The sequence below is a fragment of the Doryrhamphus excisus genome, linkage group LG13 (genome assembly GCF_037039965.1).
Source record: "Doryrhamphus excisus strain RoL-2023G ecotype Guam linkage group LG13, RoL_Dexc_Guam_v1.1, whole genome shotgun sequence".
Classification (NCBI taxonomy): domain Eukaryota; kingdom Metazoa; phylum Chordata; class Actinopteri; order Syngnathiformes; family Syngnathidae; genus Doryrhamphus; species Doryrhamphus excisus.
The window spans coordinates 19476629-19489020 of record NC_136369.1 but is presented as its reverse complement, the minus strand read 5'-3'; the positions used below and the strand labels follow the sequence as shown (position 1 = coordinate 19489020).

The 12392-nt window shown below is 38.4% G+C and overlaps 1 protein-coding gene across 3 annotated transcripts in view; it reads left to right on the top strand.

Moving 5' to 3' along the window:
• Window positions 1-12392, top strand: part of adcy7 (adenylate cyclase 7) — a 65597-nt gene that overhangs the window by 35988 nt on the left and 17217 nt on the right. For 2 of the 3 annotated variants that reach the window (XM_078795532.1, XM_078795533.1), the window contains exons 6-13: window positions 459-619; window positions 5594-5705; window positions 5795-5922; window positions 6002-6160; window positions 8295-8427; window positions 8560-8748; window positions 10780-10823; window positions 11225-11284. In XM_078795532.1, coding sequence (XP_078651658.1) covers window positions 459-619; window positions 5594-5705; window positions 5795-5922; window positions 6002-6160; window positions 8295-8427; window positions 8560-8748; window positions 10780-10823; window positions 11225-11284 — 986 coding nt within the window. The remainder of the gene's footprint in view (window positions 1-458; window positions 620-5593; window positions 5706-5794; window positions 5923-6001; window positions 6161-8294; window positions 8428-8559; window positions 8749-10779; window positions 10824-11224; window positions 11285-12392) is intronic. The other variant, XM_078795534.1, reaches the window with a different exon arrangement.

The following is a 12392-nucleotide window of genomic DNA, read 5'->3' as shown; positions in this document are numbered from 1 at the left end:
TATAAGTGGCAGGAACAGCCAACCTGTTCATAAAATATGCTTAGAGCAAAAAAATAAATGCAGGACTGGTTCTACAAAATATCAAAGACTGATAAAAAAAAATTAGGATTATTATTTTGGTGTAATACGGAGGTGGGGGGGGGGCACGGTGCTTGGAATTAATTTTGTTCATTCAGTTATATTTCTTTCCAGATAAATGTCAAGGTTTAGCTATAGAACATGTTTTCCAAAACTGCAGTACTGCTACTGGTTTTGTTGCGTGCTGACCTTGTGTAAACATTACTAAAGTGATGAATAAAATTCAATTATGAACACCTCCATTCCTGGAAGGTTTTAAAAGGTGGATATATTAAAAAAAAAAAAAGTTTGATTCATTGATGATGAAAATGCAAGCTGCATAAAAAAAAGCATCATCTCCAAGATGGGCCAATTAATAGTTTACGTGTCGTTGCTTGCAGGAGAACTTGCTGCAGTCCGTGCTGCCCGTCTACATCTCCATGAAGATGAAGCTGACCATCATGGAGCGCCTGCAAGACTGCAAGGACAAAGAGGAGCAACAACGTCTGGTCAAAGACAACAACTTCCACAGCCTTTATGTCAAAAGGCATGAAAACGTCAGGTATGAACACAATGACTAGGTTAGCTAGGCTAGCATAGCTAGCATAGCTACATATGTGAGCCACGCTCACTGGGACAGCGACATCAAGTGTGGTTTTTACTGAAGACCAAAACAATATCATCAAACTTACCATTCACGGGCAGAGCTTTAATTTAAGATGTGTAGCGAAGCCTGCTTTTACTCGTAATACCGTATTTTCTGGACTATAAGTCCCTCCGGAGTATAAGTCACACAAGGCCGAAAATGCATAATTAGGTAGAAAAAAAACATACATAAGTTGCACAAGGCCAAAAATACACAATTAGGTGGGAAAAAAACATACATAAGTCGCACAAGGCCAAAAATGCATAATTAGGTAGAAAAAAACATACATAAGTCGTACTGGAATATAAGTCACACAAGGCCAAAAATGCATAATTAGGTAGAAAAAACATACATAAGTCGCACTGGAGTATAAGTCGCACAAGGCCAAAAATGCATAATTAGGTAGAAAAAACATACATAAGTCGCACTGGAGTATAAGTCGCACAAGGCCAAAAATGCATAATTAGGTAGAAAAAAAACATACATAAGTCGCACTGGAGTATAAGTCGCACAAGGCCAAAAATGCATAATTAGGTGGAAAAAAACATACATAAGTCGCTTCGGAGTATAAGTCGCACAAGGCCAAAAATGCATAATTAGGTAGAAAAAAACATACATAAGTTGCACTGGCATATAAGTCGCACAAGGCCAAAAATGCATAATTAGGTAGGAAAAAACATACATAAGTCGCACTGGAGTGTAAGTCGCATAAGGCCAAAAATGCATAATTAGGGGTAGAAAAAAACATACATAAGTCGCACAAGGCCAAAAATGCATAATTAGGTAGAAAAAAAACATACATAAGTTGCACTGGAGTACAAGTCGCACAAGGCCAAAAATACATAATTGGGTTGAAAAAAAACATACATAAGTCGCACTGGAGTATAAGTCGCACAAGGCCAAAAATGCATAATTAGGTAGAAAAAACATACATAAGTCGCACTGGAGTATAAGTCGCACAAGGCCAAAAATGCATAATTAGGTAGAAAAAAAACATACATAAGTCGCACTGGAGTATAAGTCGCACAAGGCCAAAAATGCATAATTAGGTGGAAAAAAACATACATAAGTCGCTTCGGAGTATAAGTCGCACAAAGCCAAAAATGCATAATTAGGTAGAAAAAAACATACATAAGTTGCACTGGCATATAAGTCGCACAAGGCCAAAAATGCATAATTAGGTAGGAAAAAACATACATAAGTCGCACTGGAGTGTAAGTCGCATAAGGCCAAAAATGCATAATTAGGGGTAGAAAAAAACATACATAAGTCGCACAAGGCCAAAAATGCATAATTAGGTAGAAAAAAAACATACATAAGTTGCACTGGAGTACAAGTCGCACAAGGCCAAAAATACATAATTGGGTTGAAAAAAAACATACATAAGTCGCACTGGAGTATAAGTCGCACAAGGCCAAAAATGCATAATTAGGTAGAAAAAACATACATAAGTCGCACTGGAGTATAAGTCGCACAAGGCCAAAAATGCATAATTAGGTAGAAAAAAAACATACATAAGTCGCACTGGAGTATAAGTCGCACAAGGCCAAAAATGCATAATTAGGTGGAAAAAAACATACATAAGTCGCTTCGGAGTATAAGTCGCACAAAGCCAAAAATGCATAATTAGGTAGAAAAAAACATACATAAGTTGCACTGGCATATAAGTCGCACAAGGCCAAAAATGCATAATTAGGTAGGAAAAAACATACATAAGTCGCACTGGAGTGTAAGTCGCATAAGGCCAAAAATGCATAATTAGGGGTAGAAAAAAACATACATAAGTCGCACAAGGCCAAAAATGCATAATTAGGTAGAAAAAAAACATACATAAGTTGCACTGGAGTACAAGTCGCACAAGGCCAAAAATACATAATTGGGTTGAAAAAAAACATACATAAGTCGCACTGGAGTATAAGTCGCACAAGGCCAAAAATGCATAATTAGGTAGAAAAAAATATACATAAGTCACACAAGGCCAAAAATGCATAATTAGGTCAAAAAAAAAACATACATAAGACGCACTGGAGTATAAGTTGCACAAGGCCAAAAATGCATAATTAGGTAGAAAAAAACATACATAAGTCGCACTGGAGTTTTAGTCGCATTTTTTGCGGGTAATTTATTTTCCAAACTACTTGACCAAAACAAACATTACGTCTGGAAAATACTGTACATATACCGTATTTTCTGGACTATAAGTCGCTCCGGAGTATAAGTCACACAAGGCCAAAAATGCATAATTAGGTAGAAAAAAAAACATACATAAGTCGCACTGGAGTATAAGTCGCAGGAACAGCCAACCTATTAAAAAAAAGTGTGATTAATAGTCCGGAAAATACGGTAATTCCTTGGTTTACCGTGAATGCAACACAACACAACACAACTCCTCATTAGTCTTCCTTCATTAAACTGTGCTAGCCTAGCCAAGAGTAATACGCTAGTTCGCAGCGCTCCAAGCTTTTAAGACGTGTCGCGAAGCCTGGATTGTTATTTCTTTTTCATATACCCAGGGTGGTTTTTCCTTCCTCTACGGACACAAACGTCATGAAAACGTCACCTTTGCATCGTAGGGGAACAATATTTGCGATGTTACTTTAAGTTTCATCATTTCCTTGACAGCGCGTATGGATCTTCCACTTTATGAAATGGAGCCATAAAGCATATTTCCACTGGTCGTAATGATGGATTAGTGTGTCCGCTTTCAGTGACCCAGTTCCTGCTTTTATGACAAGTGAATCAGCTCGGTCGGATAAATACGACCAAGATACTTCAATGATAGAAATGTACGTCTACTCATTTATTATGTTTTCCATAAAAGGCGTCTCCGGTGACTGACAGCCGGCTCAGGTGTTTAGTTTGACAAGAAGGCATCAGTCATGTTGACTCCCAGCGACAACGACTGACTGCATCCCTGACCTCGCCCTGTCATTATCACGGCACAAGCAGCCATTGTGGCTCGCAGGCGCGTCTGCCAAGCAGCTGGTGTTATTGTATCGCCCTAAAGCAGGCCACCCTGATACATTTTGAAATATTCATAATCTTCTCTTTTTGGACTGGATTATGAAAAAAAACCCACAAATCATTATTGTAATGCAGTTAAACGGGAAAGCACTCCTGTAATATAAAGGATCATTGACTAGTGTTTTTTTCAGTAAGTCCTTAAAACTGACAGCAGGCTACTGTCATTTAGAGGATCTTTGACCTGCAGTTTTTGCAGTAGTTTTCTAAAAATAGACCAGTTTTGATTTTTTTAAAGGGTTTTTAATTGACCCTTAAAACAGCAATGGACTCTTGTTATATAGAGGATCTTTGACTAGCAGTTTTTGCAGTAGGTTTCAAAAAATAGACCGGTTTTGAAAGGGTTTTTAATAGACCCTTAAAACAGCAATGGACTCTTGTTATATATATGATCTTTGACTAGGTTTTTTTTTCCAGTTCATCCTTAAAAACGACAGCAGGCTACTGTCATTTAGAGGATCTTTGACCTGCAGTTTTTGCAGTAGTTTTCTAAAAATAGACCAGTTTTGATTTTTTTGAAAGGGTTTTTAATCCACCCTCAAAACAGCAATGGACTCTTGTTATATAGAGGATCTTTGACCTGCAGTTTTTGCAGTAGTTTTCTAAAAATAGACCAGTTTAGATTTTTTTAAAGGGTTTTTAATCGACCCTTAAAACAGCAATGGACTCTTGTTATATAGAGGATCTTTGACTAGCAGTTTTTGCAGTAGGTTTCTAAAAATAGACCAGTTTTGATTTTTTTAAAGGGTTTTTAATTGACCCTTAAAACAGCAATGGACTCTTGTTATATAGAGGATCTTTGACTAGCAGTTTTTGCAGTAGGTTTCAAAAAATAGACCGGTTTTGAAAGGGTTTTTAATAGACCCTTAAAACAGCAATGGACTCTTGTTATATAGATGATCTTTGACTAGGGTTTTTTTTTAGTTTATCTTTAAAAACGACAGCAGGCTCCTGTCATTTAGAGGATCTTTAACTCGCAGTTTTTGTAGTAGGTTTCTAAAAATAGACCGGTTGGGATTTTTTTTTAGGGTTTTTAATAGACCCTTAAAACAGCAATGGAGCACTCCTTTTATATAGAGGATCTTTGACTCTAGCTTTTGCAGTTGGTCTTTAATAACAGCAAAGCACTCCTGTTATATAGAGGATCTTTGACTCGTGCTTTTGCAGTCGGTCCTTAAAACAGCAAAGCACTCCTGTTTTATAGAGGATCTTTGACTCTTGCTTTTTGCAATCGGTCCTTAAAACAGCAAAACTCCTGTTATATAGAGGATCTTTGACTCTTGCTTTTTGCAATCGGTCTTTAATAACAGCAAAGCTCCTGTTATATAGAGGATCTTTGACTCGTGCTTTTGCAGTCGGTCCTTAAAACAGCAAAGCACTCCTGTTATATAGAGGATCTTTGACTTGTGCTTTTTGCAGTCAGTCCTTAAAACAGCAAAGCTTCTGTTATATAGAGGATCTTTGACTCTTGCTTTTTGCAATCGGTCTTTAATAACAGCAAAGCTCCTGTTATATAGAGGATCTTTGACTCGTGCTTTTGCAGTCGGTCCTTAAAACAGCAAAGCACTCCTGTTATATAGAGGATATGTCACTCTGGCTATTGCAGTTGTTTTTTTAATAACAGCAAAGCTCTTGTTATATAGAGGATCTTTGACTCGTGCTTTTTGCAGTCAGCCCTTAAAACAGCAAAGTTCCTGTTATATAGAAGATCTTTGACTTGTGCTTTTTGCAGTCAGTCCTTCAAACAGCAAAGCTTCTGTTATACAGTATAGAGGATCTTTGAGCTTTCATTTTTGCAGTAGGTCCTAAAAGTAGCATAGTGATTGTCTGCCGTCCAGCAAGTGTAAATGTGAGGTTTCTTTCTTTCAGTATTTTGTACGCAGACATCGTTGGCTTCACTCGCCTGGCCAGCGACTGTTCTCCCAAGGAGTTGGTGATTATGCTCAACGAATTGTTTGGAAGGTTTGACCAGATAGCCAAGGTCAGTCATGGTTTGTATGAAGCTCCTACGTTACGTTCAGGCATTTGTCGATGACAGACGTTCTTTTTGCGTCTCGCTGCTCCCATTAGGAGAACGAGTGCATGAGAATCAAGATCCTGGGCGACTGCTACTACTGCGTGTCAGGTCTGCCAGTCTCTCTGCCCAAACACGCCAAGAACTGTGTCAAAATGGGCCTGGACATGTGTGAAGCCATCAAGTGAGTCCATGTCGCCTTTCATATGTTGGAGAAGCAAACACCCAAAAAACCGTCAAGCGTGGTCGCTCATCTCCGGCAGGCAGGTTCGGGAGGCCACAGGCGTGGACATCAACATGAGAGTCGGCGTGCACTCGGGCAACGTGCTGTGCGGCGTGATCGGGCTACGGAAGTGGCAGTTTGATGTGTGGTCACATGACGTCACTCTGGCCAATCACATGGAGTCGGGAGGCTGTCCGGGGTAAGTGGGGCATGTAAATACCGAATTTTCCAGACTATAAGTCGCACTTTTTTCATCGGTTGGTTGGATAGGATCTTTGACGAGTCACTGGGCAGTAGATCTAAAAAAAAGAAAAGCAAGAAAAGCAGTGTTCCTCACATATAGAGGATCTTTGACGAGTGACTGGGCAGTAGATCTAAAAAAAGAAAAGCAGTGTTCCTCACATATAGAGGATCTTTGACGAGTCACTGGGCAGTAGATCTAAAAAAAAGAAAAGCAAGAAAAGCAGTGTTCCTCACATATAGAGGATCTTTGACGAGTGACTGGGCAGTAGATCTAAAAAAAGAAAAGCAGTGTTCCTCACATATAGAGGATCTTTGACGAGTCACTGGGCAGTAGATCTAAAAAAAAGAAAAGCAAGAAAAGCAGTGTTCCTCACATATAGAGGATCTTTGACGAGCGACTGGGCAGTAGATCTAAAAAAAAAGAAAATCAGTGTTCCTCACATATAGAGGATCTTTGACAAGTGACTGGGCAGTAGATATAAAAAAAAAGGAAAGCAGTGTTCTTCTCATATAGAGGATCTTTGACGAGTGACTGGGCAGTAGATCTGAAAAGAGAAAAGCAGTGTTCCTCACATATAGAGGATCTTTGACGACTGACTAGGAAGTACATCTAATAAAAAAAACAGTGTTCCTGATATATAGAGGATCTTTGACGAGTGACTGGGCAGTAGATCTAAAAAAAGAAAAGCAGTGTTCCTCACTTATAGAGGATCTTTGACGAGTGACTGGGCAGTAGATCTAAAAAAAGAAAAGAAAAGCAGTGTTCTTCTCATATATAGGATCTTTGACAACTGACTGGGAAGTACATCTAATTAAAAAAATCAGTGTTCCTCATATATAGAGGATCTTTGACGAGTGACTGGGCAGTAGATCTAAAAAAAAAAAGAAAAGCAGTGTTCTTCTCATATAGAGGATCTTTGACAACTGACTGGGAAATACATCTAATAAAAAAAAATCAGTGTTCCTCACATATAGAGGATCTTTGACAAGTGACTGGGCAGTAGATCTAAAAAAAAAAAGAAAAGCAGTGTTCTTCTCATATAGAGGATCTTTGACCAGTGACTGGGCAGTAGATCTAAAAAAAAAAAAAAGAAAAGCAGTGTTCTTCTCATATAGAGGATCTTTGACAGCTGACTGGGAAGTACATCTAATAAAAAAAAAAATCAGTGTTCTCACATATAGAGGATCTTTGACAAGTGACTGGGCAGTAGATCTAAAAAAAAAAAAAAAAGAAAAGCAGTGTTCTTCTCATATAGAGGATCTTTGACGAGTGACTGGGAAGTATATCTCATAAAAAAAAAATCAGTGTTCCTCACATATAGAGGATCTTTGACGAGTGACTGGGAAGTACATCTCATAAAAAAAATCAGTGTTCCTCACATATAGAGGATCTTTGACAAGTGACTGGGCAGTAGATCTAAAAATAAAAAGGAAAAGCAGTGTTCCTCACATATAGAGGATCTTTGACGAGTGACTGGGAAGTACATCTCATAAAAAAAAATCAGTGTTCCTCACATATAGAGGATCTTTGACAAGTGACTGGGCAGTAGATCTAAAAATAAAAAGGAAAAGCAGTGTTCCTCACATATAGAGGATCTTTGACGATTGACTGGGAAGTACATCTAATAATAAAAAAAAAAGAATCAGTGTTCCTCACATATAGAGGATCTTTGACGAGTGACTGGGAAGTACATCTCATAAAAAAAAATCAGTGTTCCTCACATATAGAGGATCTTTGACGAGTGACTGAGCAGTAGATCTAAAAAAAAAGAAAAGCAGTGTTCCTGAATATATAGAGGATCTTTGACATGTGCTTATGCAGTCGGTCCTTAGAAACCGAGCTCCTGTCATATAGAGGATCTTTGACTCTTATTGAGCTTACATTGACATCATAAACAAGACGCCTAGTTGAAAAGCCTGGGTCTAAACACAGCGCTTGAATTATTTGTTGTGATGCCATCTTCCTCTCTAAATGTCGACACCGCCGTTAGTAATTACCGACCTAATTACCGACCATCCTCAACTAGAGTGTAACAAAAAAAAAAAACCCACATGACTATTTTAATATCCAATCCCTGTCTCCCGGCCAGACGCGTCCACATCACGGAGGCCACTCTGAAGCACTTGAACAAGGCCTACGAAGTGGAAGAGGGCAACGGGCACCTCCGGGATGCCTACCTGAAGGAGCTGAACGTCACAACGTACCTCGTTATTGACCCCCGGGTGAGTCGGAACCCCCGAACTGAGGCTTGTGATGTAGCACTTGAAAGAATATGGATTTCAAAGTACTGGGTGTGGGAGTGGGTGTGTGGAAAACGTTAAGCGTTAACAAAACGTGTGCTGATATGTCGTAAGTCGAAGGATCCGACGCAGAGTGGCCGCAGCGCTCCTAAGCCTCGAGTGAATGACGGTCTGAAGATGCGGGCGTCCGTGCGTATGACCCGGTACCTGGAGTCCTGGGGGGCCGTCAAACCCTTCGCCCACCTCCAGAGCAGAGAGGGGTTCAGCTCGGACCCCCTGGTCAATGGCAAGTCGCTCTGCAAGGTAAGATGATGATCCACAGGAAGTCTTAGTCTTAGTACACTAAATAATTGGCCAATTACCATAATGAACCTGGACAGAATCCATTGGATTTTGGTGAGAATCTGGATAAAGGGGTAGATCAAGGAATCCATTTGCATTGTTTAAGTTTGTGTTTGTGTGGTAGGGAAATTCAACTCGGCTTTACCACATCAAAAATAATCAAAAATAAAGTCATAAAGTTCAGTCACTTACACCACTCAAAGATCCTTCATATGACAGGAGTGCTTTGCTGTAAAAATGCCAGAGCTACAAAACAAGAGCGCTCTGCTGTTTTTTTAGCACCCACTGCACAAATTCAGATCAAAGATTGTTCATGTGGCAGGAAGGCTGTGCTGTTTTTACTCCAAAAATTCATTCAAAGATTGTCTATGACAGGTGGGCTCTGCTGTTTTTAAAAATGCTTTTCGGTGCTCTGCTGTTTTTGAGAACCTACTGTGAAAACACTAGTCAAAGATCCTCAACATGACAGACACACTCTTGCTGTTTTTAAGGACCTACTGACAATAAAATGTCAGTAAAAATATTTTTGGGCAAGAAGGCCGTGCTGTTTTTACTCCAAAAATTCAGTCAAAGATTGTCTATGACAGGTGGGCTCTGCTGTTTTTAAGGATCTGCGGCAAAAATGCTTTTTGGTGCTCTGCTGTTTTTAAGAACCTACTGTAAAAACACTAGTCAAAGATCCTCAACATGACAGACACACTCTTGCTGTTTTTAAGGACCTACTGACAATAAAATGTGAGTGAAAAATATAGATATTGCTAGTCAAAAATGTACAAAAACAGGAGCGTTTTGCTGTTTTTAAGGACCTATTGACAATCAAATGTGAGTAAAAAATATTTTGTAGCAGGAAGGCTGTTTTTACTCAAAAAATTCATTCAAAGATTGTCTATGACAGGTGGGCTCTGCTGTTTTTAAGGATCAGCTGTTTTTAAGAACCTACTATAAAAACACTAGTCAAAGATCCTCAATATGACAGACACACTCTGCTGTTTTTAAGGACCTACTGACAATAAAATGTGAGTGAAAAATATTTTGTGGTAGGAAAGCTGTGCTGTTTTTACTCCAAAAATTCAAATCAGGATCACAGTATTGTTTTTAGTGACCTGCTGCAAAAACTGCAAAAACATCTTCTGTATGGGTGATGTGTTGTTTTGGGGGAATCTGCTAGTCAAAAACAAATGCGAGTCAAAAATGTACAAAAACAGGAGTGTTTTGCTGTTTTTAAGGATCTGCTGCAAAAATGCTTTTCAGTGCTCTGCTATTTTTGAGAACCTACTGTAAAAACACTAGTCAAAGATCCTCAATATGACAGACACACACTGCTGTTTTTAAGGACCTACTGACAATAAAATCAGTCAGTAAAAAATATTTTGTGGTAGGAAGGCTGTGCTGTTTTTACTTCAAAAAATCAGTCAAAGATTGTCTATGACAGGTGGGCTCTGCTGTTTTTAAGGATCTGCGGCAAAAATGCTTTTCAGTGCTCTGCTGTTTTTGAGAACCTACTGTGAAAACACTAGTCAAAGATCCTCAACATGACAGATACACTCTTGCTGTTTTTAAGGACCTTTGTGGCAGGAAGGTTGTGCTGTTTTTACTCCAAAAAATTCAGTCAAAGATCAAAAATTCAGTCAAAGATTGTCTATGACAGGTGGGCTCTGCTGTTTTTAAGGATCTGCGGCAAAAATGCTTTTCAGTGCTCTGCTGTTTTTACGAACCTACTGTGAAAACACGAGTCAAAGATCCTCAATATGACATAAGCACTCTGCTGTTTTTAAGAACCTACTGTGAAAACACTAGTCAAAGATCCTCAATATGACAGACACACTTGCTGTTTTTAAGAACCGCTAGTTAACCCTTATATGACAGTGATGCTTTGCAGTTTTTGAGAATCGGCTACAATAAAACACAAGTCAAAGATCCTTAATATATAACAAGAGTGCTCTGCTTTTAGGTTTTCATTGTTCTTTTTTGTTGTTGTTTTTTTTTTTACAGGACATCCCGTTGCGGACAGCACCCAGCTCCAAGATCCCCGAGAGGTAAAACAAAAAAAAAACCAAAAAAGAAACGGTGTGGGCTGGCAGCTAAGCGCCCCTTATTTGGTGACTACTTTGATGGTGTACTCCGTAGTAGCGCATACTTCATGTGAACTGCGTCGTAAATAAAGAATATGGCTCAGCAGGCTGGAGTAACAACCTGTTGCTCAGCAATCCCAATATTTCACAGCCTATTAATCCTTCGCCTTTTCACCTTTAAAAATACATCAAGGTCAGGACAAAGGCGTCTTAGATGAAGCGTGAATCGACTTATCTTCCTATACGGCGATATTACATAAGTAGACATTTTAATGTGAATTATTTTTTTGTCGTCGCAGTTGACGCGATGCTGTGTTGTGATGACTTTGTGTGTTTGTGTCCTGACCGTTGGACTTTTATGACAGCTTTGATGAGTCTGTAGACGAGAGGGTCACCTTGCCTGCCCCTTCGTTCAGCAGCTATAAGTGAGTCCTGCCAGGCCTTCAACCTTGCTCATTTTTCAAGCATTTCTATTGGATGTTCTCGAGGTCCAGTATTATAGAAAGTACACTTGGAGTCGGAATACTGCTTGGACAGCAGTAGGAATTGAAAAGGAGTCAACAAACGGATAATGTTATGGAAACACAAGGGAGACTTCAGCCATGGCCCAGTCTCCATGATGAGTACATGTTGGAATGTTTTCCCTCATTGAACCGCAGCAGGCAGCACTCATGCAGGGACAGATTGTTCTACTGGCACTTGACTGTCGGCAATACACGATTATCTTTCCAAAAGACCAGTAAATCTTGCTAATTTAAAGTTTTGAAGTATTTTTAGAGCCACCTGTTGGTTTGCATGCATGAACTCTTAAACCTCGAATATAAGACACCTTTTTCAACATCCATTTTTGGGAAAAACATATTTTTAAAAACAAATTTATTCTTTAAAATGTTTTTTTTATCACATTTGAATTCATTTCAAGCCAACTGTTGGTTTCTATGTATAAATCTGTTGAACCCGAATATAAGACATCTTTTTTTAAGATTCATTTTTTAAAAACAAATTTATTCTTTAAAAAATGAAAAAAAAATCATGTTTTGAAGTATTTTTATAGCCGACTGTTGTTTTGCATACATGAACCCCTAAACCCCAAATATAAGACACATCTTTTTTAACATCCATTTTTGGGAAAGACATCTTTTTATGACAAATTTATTCTTTAAAAAAAATGTTAAATCACATTTGAAGTCATTTCGAGCCAACTGTTGGTTTCTATGTATAAATCTGTTGAACCCGAATATAAGACATCTTTTTTTAAGATTCATTTTTTAAAAACAAATTTATTCTTTAAAAAATGAAAAAAAAATCATGTTTTGAAGTATTTTTATAGTCACCTGTTGGTTTGCATACATGAACCCTTAAATCCCGAATATAAGACACCTTTTTCAACAACCATTTTTGGGAAAGACATCTTTTTATGACAAATTTATTCTTAAAAAAAAATTTAAATCATATTTGAAGTCATTTCGAGCCAACTGTTGGTTTCTATGTATAAATCTGTTGAACCCGAATATAAGACATCTTTTTTTAAGA